Source organism: Seriola aureovittata, chromosome 1 (genome assembly GCF_021018895.1).
Source record: "Seriola aureovittata isolate HTS-2021-v1 ecotype China chromosome 1, ASM2101889v1, whole genome shotgun sequence".
In the NCBI taxonomy this organism is placed as follows: domain Eukaryota; kingdom Metazoa; phylum Chordata; class Actinopteri; order Carangiformes; family Carangidae; genus Seriola; species Seriola aureovittata.
In genome coordinates, this window is record NC_079364.1 from 23,711,877 (window position 1) to 23,730,527 (window position 18,651).

The 18,651-nt window shown below is 39.2% G+C and overlaps 4 protein-coding genes across 6 annotated transcripts in view; all 4 read left to right on the forward strand.

The window, feature by feature from the left end:
* Positions 1-1,724: 1,724 nt before the first annotated feature.
* On the forward strand, positions 1,725-4,229 carry LOC130180471 (UDP-glucuronosyltransferase 2C1-like). The gene is made up of 2 exons (XM_056394054.1): positions 1,725-1,783; positions 2,223-4,229. The coding sequence occupies exon 2, from the start codon at positions 2,223-2,225 to the stop codon at positions 3,804-3,806; it is 1,584 nt and encodes a 527-aa protein (XP_056250029.1). The 5' UTR covers positions 1,725-1,783; the 3' UTR covers positions 3,807-4,229.
* A 155-nt stretch (positions 4,230-4,384) lies between these two features.
* Positions 4,385-7,396, forward strand: LOC130180554 (UDP-glucuronosyltransferase 2A2-like). Its single transcript, XM_056394177.1, has 2 exons — positions 4,385-5,164; positions 5,664-7,396. The coding sequence occupies exon 2, from the start codon at positions 5,698-5,700 to the stop codon at positions 7,273-7,275; it is 1,578 nt and encodes a 525-aa protein (XP_056250152.1). The 5' UTR covers positions 4,385-5,164; positions 5,664-5,697; the 3' UTR covers positions 7,276-7,396.
* A 151-nt stretch (positions 7,397-7,547) lies between these two features.
* On the forward strand, positions 7,548-14,355 carry LOC130180622 (UDP-glucuronosyltransferase 2A3-like). Its single transcript, XM_056394302.1, has 2 exons — positions 7,548-8,203; positions 8,556-14,355. The coding sequence occupies exon 2, from the start codon at positions 8,563-8,565 to the stop codon at positions 10,138-10,140; it is 1,578 nt and encodes a 525-aa protein (XP_056250277.1). The 5' UTR covers positions 7,548-8,203; positions 8,556-8,562; the 3' UTR covers positions 10,141-14,355.
* A 2,053-nt stretch (positions 14,356-16,408) lies between these two features.
* Positions 16,409-18,651, forward strand: part of nptnb (neuroplastin b) — a 29,746-nt gene continuing 27,503 nt past the window's right edge. For 2 of the 3 annotated variants that reach the window (XM_056371640.1, XM_056371658.1), the window contains exon 1: positions 16,410-17,035. In XM_056371640.1, the coding sequence (XP_056227615.1) occupies positions 16,957-17,035 (79 nt within the window). In that variant the 5' untranslated portion in view covers positions 16,410-16,956. Of the gene's footprint in view, positions 17,036-18,651 lie in introns of all 3 variants that reach the window. The other variant, XM_056371649.1, reaches the window with a different exon arrangement.

Below are 18,651 nucleotides of genomic sequence, written 5' to 3' on the forward strand. Positions count from 1 at the left end.
AGAGAGGATGTTTAAATGTTGAATTTAGATGTACTGTACTATATATGTACAATAAACAGAAATTCAAAAAAACAATAATATAAACAAAAGATATACAATGACATATCCAAGTAAATTATGCAGCTTTTAAAGTAGACAATTGCTGATATCAAATTTATAATAGAAAAAAAATATCCAACTGACAGATAGAAAATAAAAAGTCAGCACAAAGCACAGGAGCATTTTGCTCTTAAAGCTATGTAAACAATGTCAGGGGCAAAATGATCTGCAGCACAACTTGATCGAACGGTCCACCATCTTTTTCTTTCTGTATGGGTGACTGTGCTTAAAAGATTGTTATTTGAATTATATTTGACTTGGGATCACATGATCTCAGTGGCATAATGACGCTTCATGTGTAAAGCCTACACAAAGTATTCTTCACCACAACTGTAGGGCAGCAACGAGTATTTTTTTTTATAATCTTACTTACATCTAAATGGAGGTTAAAAGCAAAGTACATAGGCTGCAGAAGTGGTTGAAGAAAAGAAGGATTAACATTCAAATGGAGTCCTGCTGCCAACTCTGGGTCACTGGCAATTTACGTAGTTCTCAAATTGCAGTGGACCAAAGCCAGAGCAAACTGATATTAGTACAGTTTAAATTACATTTCATGTGTAGTCATTGGTGTAATTCTTTTTTCACTGACAAAATTATAATAAGCAGACATGATCATCTTCTCTGTCATCTTGTGTTCAGTCTAATGAGGTCAGGATTGTGGTTAAACAAACTGACATGTTGCATAAATGATAATTAATTAATTAATGAAACACTTATTACTGTTAACCATGCACTGTGAAATCGATCTTGCGTGTATAAATGAATGATTAACACATTACATTCCAGCGCTTCTAAATATTGATGCACTTTTCAAACAGTAACTTTATCAGTGACCTTTGATCTTCCTTATCAACTTTGTTTGCACACAGATCCAGCTACTACCCTATAGAAGCCTATAGGGAACTATATTCAAATGATAATGTAATTCCACAATAGCATTTTAATTTTTCCACACATGTATGTGCTATTTGAGTAAAAATGAAAATGCAATATACCAATTTGCATTTTCATTTTCACATACTTGTATGGGCATTTTCTAGGACAATATTTGAATGGAAATGGAAATCTATTTGACATTTCATTTTCAAAGTCATACCTTGCTGCACAGTCAACAATATTCAAATGTTAATTCAAATTTGAAAATTAAAATGCAATTAACCCGGTCTACAAAGGACAATATTTAAATGCAATTTTCAAAACATCTATTGAATTTTTATTTATATGTCACCATGCTCTTTTGTATGAAATGAAAATGAAAATGAAAATGCAATAGATGTATATTGATGAATATTGCTTGTCTATTTGTAAAATTAGGTTAAATTATTTATATTGCATTCTAATTTTCAAATTTGAATTTCAAATTTTAATACGGTCCTAGAATGCCCATACAAGTATGTGAAAATGAAAATGCAAATTTTATTTTTTATTTTATTTTATTTATTGCATTTTCAGTTTTACTCAAATAACAAATATATATGTGGAAAATTAGAAAGCTATTGTGAAATGCATTATCATTTGAATTTAGTCTTCTATAGGCTTCCATACTACTCTTTACTATCCAGGCCTGGACAAGAATGCATCCTGTCATGTGGTTTGGCTCCTCCCCTGTGGGTTGCATTCACTTTTCAGGACAGGCGCTGCACAAAACACTGTGACTGAGTGGAGTAACATACAGAAGACTACAGTAAGTGAGATTGTGTTTAGAGAGTTTGACTGTAGATATACTAGTGTACTGTATGTGTTGCTGTACTTTTTACAGAATAATGATGTTAAACATATGAGCTTTTAATATTGATCGAATCAGAATTTAAAGCAGCAACCGGACACAATAGGCTACACCTCGACTACAGACATCAACTCCTCTAAACACTCCAGCTCTTTTGCTTCAAAGGTGTTGACTTCAGTAAGAGTAATGGTTATGAAATTCTCTGATAAACTGGTTTTAAACCTTGAGCTGATGAAAAAAGAAGAAGAGGAAAGGAAGGAAGAAATAACAGCTATAATGAGCCATGCACAGCTTGTAACTGCAAGTATTAAACTTCTGTGTTGAGTTGAAATGATCACAGTTCATTTCCACAGTAGTGAGGAGTTTTCTCCTTGGTTAACCGTTGTTTTCATTTCAGATGAGGCCGATCTATTGCTGCAGTGCTTTGCTGCTGCTCTTCCTCATCCCCACAGCCTGTCAAGCTGGCAACATCCTGGTCTTCCCTATCGAAGGAAGCCACTGGATAAACATGGATATCTTGCTTCAAGCTCTGCACTCAAGGGGACACACTATTACTATTCTGCGTTGCAGCAAAAGCTGGTACATCAAGGATAACAATTCTTATTACAACACCATCACAGTTCAGGTGGAGAAGGCCTTCGATCAGAAGTTCATCACAAAAATGATAACTGAGACCATTGAATATGAAAGGGGGTCTCTTCCCTTGATACATTTTCTCCACCTGACTTTCGGAATGTTTGGTACGTTTGTTGAAGCTCATGAAACCGTGGGTGCATTTGTATCAGCAATGCTTGATGACCAAGAGTTGATGAGAAACCTGAAGGACAGCAAGTTTGACCTTGTGCTCACTGACCCCTGCTGGGGAGGTGGAATAATTTTGGCCAAATATCTGAACCTTCCTTTGGTTTTTAATGTTCGCTGGCTGATAGCTGGAGAAGGTCATCTTGCTGTTGCTCCTTCACCTTTATCATACATTCCTATAACAGGATCTGGCAACACTGATAAGATGAGCTTTTTTCAAAGAGTTAAAAACATGATTTTGCATCTAATAACCCAGATACATAAACACCTGGTGGTTAAGCTAATATACCAGAAAATATGTGACAAATATCTTGGGCCTGATAATGACTTTGACCTCTTAATGCTTAATGCAGACATTTGGCTGATGAGAGTGGACTTTGTGTTTGAGTATCCTCGTCCCACCATGCCTAATGTTGTGTACATTGGAGGGTTTCAGTGTAAACCCGCGAAACCTCTGCCTCAACACCTGGAGGAGTTTGTGCAGAGTTCTGGAGAACACGGAGTCATCATCATGTCTCTGGGGACTTTTGTGAGTGAACTTCCTGCTGACATGGCAAATGAGATCGCTGCAGCTTTCGCTAAATTACCTCAGAAAGTCATCTGGAGGTATAAAGGTGACAGACTGGCCACTCTGGGCAACAACACTTTACTAGTGGACTGGATGCCACAGAATGACCTCCTCGGACATCCTAAAATAAAATTATTTGTGGCTCATGGGGGAACAAACGGAGTCCAAGAAGCTATTTATCACGGCGTCCCAGTCGTGGGTCTACCTTTGTTTTTTGACCAGTACGACAACCTGCTGCGACTGAAGGAGAGAGGAGGGGCTAAGCTTCTAACCGTTAATACAGTTGACAAAGACAACAACTTCCTGAATGCCATAGAGGAAGTCCTGACTGAGCCCTCCTACAGGATGAACATGCAGAGACTCTCCAGGCTGCACAGAGATCAGCCAGTGAAGCCGATGGACACCGCCCTCTTCTGGATAGAGTTTGTCATGAGACACAAAGGTGCAGCTCACCTGAGAACAGAGTCCTACAGACTGCCCTGGTACTCCTACCACTCTGTAGATGTAGTGTTGTTCCTGGCTGGAGTTGCTCTGCTCATGCTTTTAACTCTATTCCTCTTGATGAGGTGTTTATACTCTGCAATGTGTAAACCTAAAGTGAAACGTGACTAATCATTCAAGGGATATACATTTTGTAAATTCATCTCATTTAGAAAAAGAAATATCAATAATATCAGTACAAAAATGGATGTTGCAATATTTTGTTATAATTTTGAGATTTAACTGCCCAGTAATGCAGCTTTTTGACAGTTAAACAAAGGTATTGTTTTGTAAAGGCAAGATTTTGTAGTATGTTATTTAATTTGTTTGATATTCATATTGTATTAACTAAATGTATGCTGTGACAAACACTGAACAGCTAAAATTGTAGGAATGAATTTAAGGTTGGAGCCATTTTCAGTTGTACTTATATGTTGTTGCTTTTCATTTATTGTTTCATTTTGTGTGTGTGTGTGTGTGTGTGTGTGTGTGTGTGTCTATCCCTCCAACCACTAGGTGGAGCATCCTTCTTTGAAATAAATTATATAGATAGGAGGCCAGTGCAATCAGCTTCAGGTGTTGCTGCTTTGTGTGTGTGGGTGGTCTTTTTGAATGTGCATGTGCCATGTTGAGCCCCACTCTTTGTTTATGCCAAATGTGTGAACTGTGAATTGTCTTGTGGAACATTTGAAAAGGAGCATTAAGTGGTGAGCTGCAGCACTGAATCTCACAGTAGCATCCTCTCAGTGACTTTTAGATAGTAGTAGATAACAGGGACAGCACTCTGTTATACCTTATATTCATCCTTCGAGAACCCAACCAAAGATTCAGCTGAGTGAGTTCTATTCATTCTTAATATTTTTACAGCTTGTTGATGTTGTGTTTAAAAATTACTTCAGTTCTAGTAGAAAGTCTAAATGAAGTATAAACATGGTAACAAAACACTTCCTGTAGATTAGTTCAGAGGATTGCCTCACTGCAGTCAACTTTCCCTTAAAGAGAATTTAAAAATAATTATTCATTGCTGTCACATCAACCGAACTGTTGTCAGGGGTGAGGCGAGTTTAAAAAAAAAAAAAAAAAAAAAAAATCAGGAAATGGTTTTACAGTCTCATAGTCTCCTTGTCTCATAGACTCAAAATGGTGTTAAAGTGTTGCCTGAAACAGTGGACATAAAACTTGCGGCATAAATAAACAGAAAAGTGTTTTTTCTACTCTTTTGATACACAATGTCACACAGCATTTCCCAGAATAAACTGCACTGCAGTTCTGGCCCATTGCACCACTTGTAAAGAGACAAACATCTCATGTAACTGTCATGAGGGTGGGACAAAAGAAACCAGGAAGTGTTTTATCGTCTCACTGCTTCGACCTCAACTCTCCACTGAGTTTACTATATGTGTCCAAGAGTTTGTTGACATAAGTGGAAGGAAGGTTTTCTCTGTAAACTGTAGCATTTACAGACTTTCTTTCCGGGTACAGACAAAAAGGTAAGTTATCTTTGTTAACGTTTGCTTCAATCTTTTGTCAGTTGATGTTTCTCAGTGGAATGAAGATTTTATTGACTCGTGTTCATTGTTGAAGGATTAGACATTCGATCACTAAGAAAATCGGTGCATGGTATTTGTTTTACATGCAGTGATAATGTGCTTTCTTAGAGGAAAGGTCTTGAATATTTCCTTAAACAGACTGAACGCAATATTCATAAAAACATGCATGCTCAGGGAGATTACAGTTTAACACACAATGCATCCAGAGCTCTTGGCAAGGAACAGCACTCTAATTTCCTCAGAGAGGCCCATTGTCGGTAGTTAGAGGGGGAATTTTTTTGTAAGCAAGCAGAGACATTTAAAATGAACATCATTATAGTACGCTGTTTTGGATAGGCTGGTATACCGTCAACCTTTGTTGTGCACACATTTTCTAGATTTGTTCAATAATGGCTATCTGCTTTTTGTGGGTTTTTTTTTTTTTCTATTTACATTCCAGACTCCACCGTTGTTGTTTTTTTGAATATTTGAAGATGATTTTGTCACTGGCTTCCATCGCTACTCTTTTGGCCGTCATTATTCCAGCTTCTCATGGTGGGAAGGTTCTGGTGTTTCCCCATGACGGCAGCCACTGGGTGAACATGAAGGTGCTTGTTGAGGAGCTGCATTCAAGGGGACATGCTGTGACAGTTATCCGGGCCGCAGACAGCTGGTACATCAGTGAAACATCTCCACATTACAATACCGTCACAGTGAATATTGCTGGTGCCGAAAATGAGGATTTTTATCGTCTCTTTGTCTCTGAAGTTATTAAAATTAAGCGAAGCCAAGGGTCTGTGTGGGCCCGTTTCGCTTTAGACATGGAATTAAAGGACAAGTTCTCTGAATTACACAAGAGAGTGTGTGAAATGGTTGTGAACATGCTTGAAAACAAAGAGTTAATGAAGTCTTTTCAAGACGGCAAGTATGAGGCGGTTTTGACAGACCCTGCTGACGGAGGAGGAGTAATGCTGGCTCACTACCTCGGATTGCCGTTAGTGTTTAATGCTCGGTGGACTGTTCATGGTGAGGCCCATTTTGCTATTGCACCTTCTCCACTCTCTTATGTCCCGCTTCCGCCTTCAGAATTAGCAGATCAGATGACTTTCTTTGAGAGGGTCAAAAACATAATTTTTTACATCATGAGGATGCATTTGTACAAACAGGTAGCTGGACCACATTATTCTGCATTGGCCAACCACTTCATTGGCCCAGGTGTGGACTATTTCTCCCTGTTTCAAGCAGCAGACCTGTGGCTGATGAGAGTGGACTTTGTATTTGAGTTCCCTCGTCCCACCATGCCTAATGTTGTCTATATGGGAGGGTTCCAGTGTAAACCTGCAAAACCTCTGCCTCAACACCTGGAGGAGTTTGTGCAGAGCTCTGGAGAACACGGAGTCATCATCATGTCTCTGGGGACTTTGATCGGAGAGCTTCCCCATGACTTAGCCAATGAGATTGCTGCAGCTTTCGCTAAATTACCTCAGAAGGTCATCTGGAGGTATAAAGGTGACAGACCGGCCACTGTGGGCAACAACACTTTACTGGTCGACTGGATGCCACAGAATGACCTCCTAGGACATCCTAAGATTAAACTATTTGTTAGTCATGGAGGAACAAATGGAATCTATGAGGCTATATATCATGGGGTACCAATTGTAGGAATTCCCATTGTGTTTGATCAAGCCGACAACCTCTCCAGACTGAGAGCAAAGGGAGTCACAAAGGTTATGGATATTTCTGTATTGGATAGGACAGCACTTCAGACTGCCATAGAGGAAGTCCTGACTGAGCCCTCCTACAGGATGAACATGCAGAGACTCTCCAGGCTGCACAGAGATCAGCCAATGAAGCCGCTGGACACCGCCCTCTTCTGGATAGAGTTTGTTATGAGACACAAAGGTGCAGCTCACCTGAGAACAGAGTCCTACAGACTGCCCTGGTACTCCTATCACTCTGTAGATGTTATACTATTTCTGCTCACAATTGCATTACTTATTTTCCTATTTTTTGTTGGGTTAGTGTGGTCTTGCTTCAGATTGTGTTTAAAAACAAAAATGAAATCTGACTAACAGGGAAGGGTGCATTGTTTGATTTCACACTGGTTAATGTCTTCTGGAAAAAAGCGTGTCAAAGAATGAACATAACTGCCAGTTCTGACTGCTAACTTGCTGAATAAAGTCTGTTTGTTTACTTTGTCTAAAGCAGAGTCATTTGATTTATCAGTCTGCATCCTTAATTTTCACTCTAACCAAATGAAAGTCTGAATACTCACAGCAAATGCAACATATGACTAGAATATTGGCAAATATACAACTCTTCTATTCTCCATTTTTCTGTATGCAAATATCCTGAACAGAGAACAAGATATTAAAAAAGTGTTGTCTGTAAGACTGAAGAAAAATCATGTACATTTGTAGGTTTGTTGAAATAGATGCATTAAAAATGGATCTAAATGCACATTTGCTGATCCCTTCACCAGCCACCAGGTTATGCTGTTCAGTCATTTAAAGTTGTTTTCTAGGCTGTTGAAGTAAAATGTCAGCTACTTGGAAAAAAAACTGTCTCATTTTGGAAGACAGCAGAGCACAAAGACGAGCAGTGCAGGCCATATGACAACACAAGCTGCTCAGATCATTACGGCATGTAGCATTAGCTTTTGAGGGAGAATTAATTACAAAAATGCAATAAAACTAGCAAAGTGCAATGTTGCTACAACCTCAACCTTTTATGAAACTAAACACTTGTAACACAGGGAAATAATCCTGCAATTTTCAATGTTGCTGTTTTCCAGTCATTTGGTTTTGTCACTGATATTTGCATAAGAGTTAGACACAATGGAACACCTTTACTCCACTTTGTACTTTCTTATCACCTTTAAGAGCATGAAATTGCAGTACAAAGGTCCTGCTCAGACTGGACCTTGGACAGACTAGCACATGTTCTGCTCTCTGCCAAAGGAGAAAGACCAAAAACAAATTACGCTGACTGCCAAAAAAGGTAATATTAGCATGTTTTAGTCTTTTTCCAATAGAAATGAGTGATTTCAGTTTGAGATTTGAAATTACATTAATGTATTTTCCAGAAGTTAATTTTTAACTGAAAACGTGCAATATATTTTCTTCTTGCTCCAATGGTTTTGATTCCCACAGGTACAGTTAAAAAGTTATTGTATATTTCATTTAATTATAAGCAAAAAAATAGATATAGATAGACTAGATGGAGGGTATATAGTGGGATTTTTATTGACAAATTACTGACAAAAGCTGTTTCTATAAAAAACATTACTTGTATTGAAAAGAATGCATTTGATAAAATATAATCTAAGATATAATATGTTTTCTTCCATAAGAATAAAAATGAATTGGTCCTGGGTCTGGATCATGCTCTGCTTCCTCTGTCCAACTGTGGTTTATGGTGGGAAAGTACTTGTTTTTCCAGCGGACGGGAGCCACTGGGTGAACATGAAAGTCATCATAGAGGAACTACACTCAAGGGGCCACCAGGTTTCTGTTGTGCGATCATCAGACAGCTGGTACATCAAGGAAACCTCGCTGTTCTATACCTCAGTTACACTCGATATTGAGTCTGGATTTGATGAGGACTTTATGACTAAGTTTGTGGCCCGGTTGTTGGAAATCCAGAGGGAAGGGAAGTCTGCCTGGACACGTTTTAAACTGGAAATAGAACAATCACAAAAGGCCTCTGAGATGTATGAGAAAACATGCAAAATGCTTGAACTGCTTTTTGAAAGCAAAGATCTGATACAGTCATTAAAAGAGGCCAAATATGACCTTGTCCTCACAGATCCTGCTATACCAGGGGGTGTTATACTTGCCCACTATCTCAAGTTACCTCTTGTGTTCAATGTCAGATGGACTAGTCACTGCGAAGGCCATTTTTCAATTGCACCTTCTCCTCTTTCTTATGTTCCCATGACAGGGACTGAGCTATCAGATAAAATGAGCTTTCTCGAGAGAATTTTTAACACCATCATTTTTGTTTTTACAGAATATCAAATTGTGCATTATGTCTTACCAAATTATGCTGGCTTACTTGAAAAATATTTAGGTCCAGATGCAGACTACCGCTCCCTGTTTCAAGCAGCAGACCTGTGGCTGATGAGAGTGGACTTTGTGTTTGAGTTCCCTCGTCCCACCATGCCTAATGTTGTCTATATGGGAGGGTTCCAGTGTAAACCCGCAAAACCTTTGCCTCAACACCTGGAGGAGTTTGTGCAGAGCTCTGGAGAACACGGAGTCATCATCATGTCTCTGGGGACTTTGATCGGAGAGCTTCCCCATGACTTAGCCAATGAAATTGCTGCAGCTTTCGCTAAATTACCTCAGAAGGTCATCTGGAGGTATAAAGGTGACAGACCGGCCACTGTGGGCAACAACACTTTACTGGTTGACTGGATGCCACAGAATGACCTCCTAGGACATCCTAAGATAAAACTATTTGTGGCTCATGGAGGAACAAATGGAGTTCAAGAGGCTATCTACCATGGAGTTCCTATACTAGGACTTCCTTTGATTTTTGATCAACGTGATAATATATTTAGAATTGAAGTAAGAGGAGCAGGGAAGATACTTGACATTTTTACTGTGAATGAAGACATCTTCTTTCAGGGTGTTCAGGAAGTCCTGACTGAGCCCTCCTACAGGATGAACATGCAGAGACTCTCCAGGCTGCACAGAGATCAGCCAATGAAACCGCTAGACACCGCCCTCTTCTGGATAGAGTTTGTCATGAGACACAAAGGTGCAGCTCACCTGAGAACAGAGTCCTACAGACTGCCCTGGTACTCCTATCACTCTGTAGATGTGATGCTACTCTTAGCTGGACTTGTGTTGATCATTCTGGTCACCTTTGTTGCCTTAATAAGGTGTTTATGCTGTAAACTCTGTATGAGAACAAAAAGGAAATGTGATTAAAAATATTTTAAGTGGCAACCAAGCTGAAATTTAAACCACAAATGCTTATTTCATGTCCTTTAAATATGTGAAATGTGAAATTGGTAGCTTAGGGATTTGATGGAGAAAATAGAAATATATTTCAAATAAGTTGCAAGAGTTATACGTTGGTCTGATTCTAGTAAAAAAAAAAGGACAATATATCCAAATCATTCATTGTTTTAGATTATTTATTTTATCCACAAGGAAAAAGACATATGTTTAAGGCTGATTATATTTGACTCACTATATTCTCAGAGAAGTTTTATTTTACATACCCAGTACTCTGGGTAACCTTTAACATGTAATGTACATGTACATGTAGTACATTTTTTAAAATTCTATTCACATCCACATTCAAAACACTTTGAATATGTGACCCCTTGATATCTGTAACTTCAGATCAGCATCCAAATGTTGAGATTTTTAACCACTGGTATAGCAGGTAACAAAATGTACAGTTGCATTGCTGATTTAGCAGGAACAAAATAAAAGCCTTTCTTAAAATTTCAAAATAAGTTGCTTGTTTGCTTCTTGCTTGTTCGTGAGCTTGTCCTATTTCATTAACACAGTTCAAAGCACCTTTGCATATATAAAAACTTTTCAAATTCACTCTTAAGCTCTGGCACAATATAGTTTTCATTTTTGTTTTTAAATAACTACATTCTTTCCTCAGCATTGCACAGTATCAACGATTCAGGTTCTTATCTCCTCTAAGCCGAGTGTAACCTAGCATGGATTTAAACACATCCAATTTCACACACAAAGATTAGAATGACACGCCAAGGTTATACTGGGCCATTATAAAACATGGCTATATATAAGCCTTGATGTGTGTCTTTTACCTGTAGGGTTTTGCTTTCTGGACTCTTTTTTGAAATCCCAACTATTTTATGCACATAAATATATTTAACACATAAAATTACATTAATTTCAATGTTAAGGAGAAGGTGGAGATTTCATTCTAGATGAAAAACAAATTGAAATGTTTGATCAACATAAATATTACAGTGCCTCAGATGATGAATACTGAAATTCTATAATTCTTTTTTTCCACAACGACACAAAATGTTCAAGTGGTTTTGAATACTCTTAACTAATTTAGTAAATAGTCTCATTTCTCCTGGCTTTGGTCTGGAATGGTATTAACACTACTGAAAAAAATGTAAAATTTATTTCTCATGCCTCTTCGACAGTCCTCTCATGACGATTGATATTACTGCAAGAACTATCTTGATTTTAATGGATGAAAAACAATTGGGTAATGATTTTTGCACACGTTCACAGGCGGGATATTTACTGCAACATTTCACAAAAGCATAAAAAATAGAACACATTTAGAGTCAACTTCATCTATAGAGTAGAGGACAGTAAGGAAGCTGATCTTTACCTAACCACTATGGATTGTGGGTATATTATTACCTCATTATGCATCTTTAATATATTACATCTGAGAAAAAGCAGCAATCTTAGTGGGGTCAGACAGAAGTTGCCATTGTGCTTAAGTCTCCCTGTCCCATAGTCCCTGAAGCTGTCCCTTAATACATGGACATGGATATGTCTCTGGAGACTTTAGTAGGTGAAATTTACTATTACCATAAAAGTGAGATAGCTGAAGCATTTGCCAAATTCCAAATGTAATGAGAGTGATAGACAAGCTACTCTGGGCAAGAACAATTTACCATCAAGGTCATAAAAAAATAGAAAAGTTAATTTCTCACGAAAGGAAAGAAAGTAGTTTCATAGTCTGTTGAGTCCCAGTTGTGGATGTACATTTGTTTGCTGATGAATATGACACCCTGCTGTGTCTAAAAGTGTGCGGAGTGGAGAGGATAAAGACAACAACTTCCTCAGGGCCATACAGGAAGTATTGAATAAGCCCTCCCACAGGATGAACATGCAGGGTCTGCCCCAATTTCTACACTTAATGGGCTTAACCGGGCAATGTTGTAAATAACAAGGAATACAAGTCGGAACTAAACTACTGCTGTAAGCGTCGGCTTTGGCTGACCTGCAGAGAATGTCCAGGCTGCAGAGACCAGCCAATAAATCCACAAGAGACTGTGGACAGGGGACATCCTCAGACACAAAGGTGCTGCTCACCTGAGAAAACCACAGACGTCTTCCTCTGTATCATACTTTTTGAAACATAAGTTTATTCTACTGACTTCTTTTTTTTTTAGCAAAGGGCTGTGTTAAGGTATTGAATCTGGCATTTACTATAAGCGCACTAAAGGTAGAAAGGATATTCCCAATGTTACCATAGTTTGCTGTGAATGTCAAAACAGCAAAATTGAAATGATTATGTTTTGTTCAATAGTGTATTGGTAATTGCAAAATTCACTTGCTAGAGGGATGTTACAGTAAAACCTAGTTTCACATCTGATTTAATCTCACTGAAATTCCCAAGACTGTAGATTTGTAAGCATTGTGGAAACTAACATGCTATTATGACATGACTGTACAAAATCCCTGAGGGTTGTTACTTAAATAAATAAATTCTTTTATTACAAAACAATTTAAAAAAAAACATGCTGCAAATATTGTAATAGATTTTGTGTCTACATCCTACTTTTGTCTTGTTGCAGCCATGATACAAAACATATACATGGTTTTACATCTCTAGCTGTCACACAGGTAAATCATTAGGAATATCAATTCAGTCTGAATCATCACTGTTAGGTAGGATTAGACACGATGGGGGGTCTGACCCTACACATGTCTGGAATCATTTGCTACCCACAAGAAAAAACAAAAAATATTTAAAGTGAAATTTCACTTTTTCATTTTTGGCACGCACACCTCAGACAACAGTACAAATCAACTAATATTAGTCAAATCAATATTAGCTGCCTGGTGGATTCCACTTGTCTCAATATATATAACTAAAACAAAAGGCATGAAACAATTTCCAGGTTAAAAAAAAGAAATTCAATTTTCAAAGGATAAAAAGTTGAAAATAAGGGAGTAGTATTGATTGAGTATCTCAGAGCTACTGATGATTCATCTCCACTAAATATTCATAAAATGTGGCAATCACTTTTACTGAAGTTAGCATGCTAGCCAGCTAGTCTCGGCCCAGTCAGACTGTCTTGTCACTTTCCAATACCAAGTCACTGTAGCTCCCAGGCTTCCCTGAAGAAGTAGCACTGCTCAGAGTGTATTATAATCTATTGTCTTGTGAAAGTAAGTATGGCTGAAACTCTTGCCAAGACTGGTAAGTGAACCGCTGTTAATGCTAACGCTGGCTATGCAGCAATAGCAAACATACAAAATAACTCCTTTAAAAGAATAGTAATTTTGGGAGATTCCCTTATTCACCTTCTTGCTGTGAGTTTGATGAGAAGATCAATACCACTGTCATGTCTGTATGCTAAATATGAAGCTGGAATCAGCAGCCTGATAGCTTAGCTCTGCATAAAGACTGGAAAAAGAAGAAAACCATTTAAGGGGGATTATACACAACGCTATTTCAGTCGAGGAATAGTCCAGCACATAACTCCCATAATATGCAGAATTATCATTTTTACACTTGGGTGTTTGCATAGATCAAAAAACACGAAACACAACAAATGAATCAGTGACCTTAAGAGGTGCTGTAAGATGAATTCTGTTACTTTTCAACACAGCCAGGCTAGATGTTTCCAACTATTTCCACTTTTTATGCTAAGCTAAGCTAACTGCTGGCATTAGCTTCATATTTACTGGACGTGAGAGTAACATCAGTGTATTTCCCATTTGACACTATTCCTTTAAGACAGATAAAACCTAATAACTTGTTGCACTGAAGCGTCAGACGAGCACAGGTACAGCACCGGGTACATACAGAGAAAATAACAGAATCACTGTTTTCAGTTAGATCTGTATTTACGCAGCCTAATACCAGCATCATTGACCATCACTGTCCAATTTTTATAGGGGAAAATACTTTTAAACTACACTTAATGACAATAGTCATGAAAAGTCATAGTTAAGTCTTTTCAGGGTATTTACAAAGTGTCCATGCCAGCAGGGCAGGTGTGGTGGGCGGTGTAAGTCCTCTCATGATGGCCTGGTCCGTAGAGAGCTCATCCTGAGCACAGTGAGCTCAGCTACATCTGCATCCTGCATCTCCACCTCTTGCTGGCAGCTTTCTCTGATTACATACACTACGAGACCCACACAGATGAAAATGAGGAGGACTATGCCTATAACCTGGGGTGCAAAAGAGTGAAGCAACACTTGGTTTAGTAGATATCAACAGAGGACGTGTATTTTTGGTTAACAATGACTACTAACAAAGCTATATTAATTCTTTTCAAAGGGAATTCGTTTGGCATTTTGGATATATACTCTACAGTGCACAGTCTGAGGTGGAGGTGTTTCCACTCCTCTCATCCCACATAATCCTCTGTAAACTAGAAAAATATTAAACTCACCTGAGAAAAAACAAACAGCTGCTGCGAGCGGAGCATTAGTTCTTGTGGGGTGACATCTCCCTCACTAATTGGCTCACACCACTTCTGCGGAGCTGCCTTGTCAACAAGTACAAATCTACCCTCCCAGTCTGTCATAGCACAAGCAAAGTATTGGCCATCGAGGAACAACAAAATCAGCCACACGATAGCAGGAACGAAACTGGAGAGGGAAACAGTTTTCCTGCACCACGTATCACATCTGCATCCTTGAATGATTAGCATCAAGGTGAAGGCCATGACGGCAGGAATGATGAAGAATGCTGATGAAAACACTCCGTTCCATGTAGGGTTGCAAGGACACTCAAACTCCAGCTCCACCAGTTTCTCTAGTCCCATGAGGATAAAGCCAAAAGCCACATTTGATACCAGAGGACTGTTGCTAAGTTCATTTTTCAGCCTGGTAAGCCATTGTTGTCTACTTTCCATACTAGATTGACCGAAAAATGAAGACAATCGTTGTAAAAAGCCCAAAAGAGGGTCCACCGTTGTGAACACATTGGCAACAGCTAAGTGATGCGTAATTAACTCATCCAGGGGTAAGTTTTCCCCTCGGGCAAAATGCCACACTTCCACTCTGATTGGTTTTGAACAAAGGAGGGTGTGCCGTCTGCTCTGACATTTCTCTGGCTGATTGGTCTGTGTGAGGTTTCAGGTGGGGTTACATTTTAAATGTGGTCTCCCATGGACAAACTGGAGGGAGGGCTGTAAAGTGGAGGGAAGTTTGTTCTGCAGTTTAGCACAGACTGGCCCTCTGCAGTAGTTCAGCAAAAAACAAATGCATGGAGGTGTTCGCACATATCAAAGGGTAAGCCTTTACATTGAATAATCAAGTTACAGGCCCAAATTTACACTACAACTAAATAAAAGCAGGAACTGTTACAGGTAGAAGATATTTAGTGAAAGAAATGTCACATAATTTACCTCTTAAAACTGCTCGTCTATTTTGAAATGTATCATGTGCTCAGGTGTTTTTCCTTCTTTTTTTGAATTGTGTGAAATAAAAAAAAAAGAGATGCATTCAGACTCTTGCCAGTTTACCTCAACTGGCCACATGAGGGCGCCCATGCAGCAGCACAGATAAAAGATAGAGCGGATTACAGGAGGCCATGTTGAACTTTGAAGGGGATGTGGTACATACAGCTTGAGAACACCCAGGCCACTGATGTGATGACATAATTTATAAATGACCTCAGTGAGCTCAAGAGCATCACCATAATCTCCTCACAGTAAAACCTGACAAGAGCGAGTATTGAGGCACTGTGAAACAGGCTTGGAGACGCAGGATGTGACTGGTGAAAACTCTGGCAGGATTGCCTTCAGTTCATTTGCATATTAACCCTTGCATTTTTTTCTTAATTGCAACCACTCATGTCTTAATTTTAAAGACATCTGTCACTTGCTCTGCATAGTTGTATACTGGTGTAAACCAGCTGGCAATCTATAGGTTGTATTAGTATTGCTGAAAGAGCTGTTGAACAGGGTTATGAAATTATACAGCTAGGTTATTCCTGGAGTCAGGAAATAGTGAATGAGCAGAAACACCTTCCTCCAAATGGCAGGAGATGGAAATGTGGACTTGTCATCTCATAAAAAAATAGATAAAAAATTGAAGCTTATCTGCAGATAAGGAAATGAAGGCTGGGCAGCTACATTGTAACTGCCTGAGTTCACAAACAACATTACATCCGTGATAAGTGTGCGTGTGTGCGTGTGTGTGTGTGTGTGTGTGTGTGTGTGTGTGTGTGTGTGTGTGTCAGCGTGTCTCTTTGTGTACATGTGTGTTTATCCACGGTCATGAGCGCATAGGGCACGCGCAGCTTGTCGTTGCTGCCGTTGGTGTCCTACCAGCATCTGTTCCTCTCTTTTTTTGTGGTATTAAAAATAGACCGGTGCTGATAACAGACTTATGTTTCGGCTACATCACTTCCCTTCGGGAATAATTTGTGCGCCACTTTCATTTTAATCACCGAACCGTGAGCGTGAGAGCGCAAATGCGCATCGGTCTGCGCATCTTTGAATCTTCACAACTACACTGTGGACAATCTCCCTGACATCCAAAGACCTCTCCTCCGCAATCCGACGAGGCTTCTTCACCGCCTATGGCTGCACATCGGCATCCCTGAGCCGCTGGCCTCGTCCCCGGACCCTTCACCCGTCGCTGTCCTTTTAAGGTCTTTGAATCTGGGAGACATTTTTTTTTTCAAATAATCCTCGGCTGCCTATTTTTAAAGCACCCGGTGCTATGCTGGGCCCATCTCTCTAGATCCTGTGATCAATACACGAGCTCTCCTCCCACATTCGTCCGACCGAGACCCTGGTACTCTCACCGAGAGACCCAACAATGCATCCTAACGCAGTGATGCTGCTGGCGGTGGCCCTTTTAGGGAACTTGATGCTGCCTTTCATCTCGGCTCAAAACGGTAAGAAAGCAGATTTGACCATGGCATAATTGTAAACATCGCGTTGAGGGAAAGTGACTTGACTTGTGTGAGGACGCCCGAGCGATATGTTGCCACAGAGGATTTTGAGAATGACTGCGATAAAGCCTCTACTACACTGTAGTTTCACGCATCTCGACAAGAAGGCCAGAGTTAGACACCAACAAATCTGATTCAGTCACTGACCACACAGTCAAACCTTTACGGAGCTTTAACCAGAGAAAACAGAAAGAAAACTGTCGTTGTTGTGACATCTTTTTTTTTTTTTTTTTGCAAGGTTATCTCATGTATTGCCAACTAGTGTACTATAGTGTAGATGCAACTGAATTAACTGTCACTGTTGGGCAAATAGAATGTGTTGTCAAATGTGTTTTAAAACAGGCAATGTGCGTTGTTGCTGGGAGCAAAATTGGGGCTTGTACCTTCATGGAATTAGTTGTGAATATTTACGTACAGTCTATGGGTAGCCTGGGGCTGTCAGTGTGCAGTTTGTTTAGTCAAAGGGGGTTAGGGAGCAGAGTATGTCAAGCAAGACTAACCTGCTCTGGATGCTGATGAAGTATTGTCAACACACACAAGCACAGACTAAAGTCTTGCCCAGTGTGTGTTTGAAATACTGTAAATTCCAAGCACTTCTGTCTCACATGTGTTGGACTTCTGCATCTGTTCATAGAGAAAACTGCTTCCCTATTATGCCACATTTCCACTAATGCCATAGTAAGTGTGGGCCTTACTTTTTTGCCTAACTTTGCTTATTGCAAACCTAAATACAAAATTAACTTCCTTATGTCCTTATCTGATGTTCAGTGTTCGAGCACCAGATGTTTCTTCTCTGCAAGTATCCAGATAGAGTGCATAAGACATTTGGTTGTCAGACATTCAGAGCTGCAAAGCATGTTCATTTGCGAGTTTAATTTCAAAAGTTCACTGTGCAGTAATCACAATAAAAACAATTTGATGTGGTTTAAATAAATGTCAGCAGCAACATGCTGTCGGGTGTTCCAGGCTGTCCTCTTCTGCTACAGCATGTCCTGTTATCAAATTCTGTTGAATCACATCACCCAGAGGGGCACACAAATCAGCAGACATTCATGAAATGAAAGTGGATTTTTTTTTTCTCCAATTTTTTAAAGAACCTCAATAGCTTCCGTGAGCAACCCCGACAAGTCGGTGCTTTAGTATGCAAATGGCCCAGTCTATTTCAGTTTTTGTTAACAAAGTAATCATTGCCTTTCTTTTCAGAAGCTGCTATACCCACATGTCAAGGCCTCGTGTTGACAAATCAACGTCACTGACATCATCTAATCGCCTTTCAAAAAAATACAATAAAAATGAGAATGAGAATTACTCCGCATACTTATAATTTTAATGCTTAATGTTCACTTCGTCTTTTCTGTGGGATAATCAGACACCCACTGTGCAAGACTTAATAAGACATGTATTTTGATGATAGGATGGGAAGGTTGTGAAAAACCTCACTCCACCACTGTCCTACCTTAAGGATTTAATTTAGCAAGTATTTGAAATGGAGAATGCTCAACACTATTTGAGTCTCAACAACTCTAGTGTAATTAATTACCACACTTTTTTGATTAATA

Excerpts from the sequence above, each read along its gene's own strand:
- LOC130180622 (XM_056394302.1), top strand. The coding sequence starts at position 8,563 with ATGAATTGGTCCTGGGTCTGGATCATGCTCTGCTTCCTCTGTCCAACT.
- LOC130180471 (XM_056394054.1), top strand. The coding sequence starts at position 2,223 with ATGAGGCCGATCTATTGCTGCAGTGCTTTGCTGCTGCTCTTCCTCATC.
- LOC130180554 (XM_056394177.1), top strand. The coding sequence starts at position 5,698 with ATGATTTTGTCACTGGCTTCCATCGCTACTCTTTTGGCCGTCATTATT.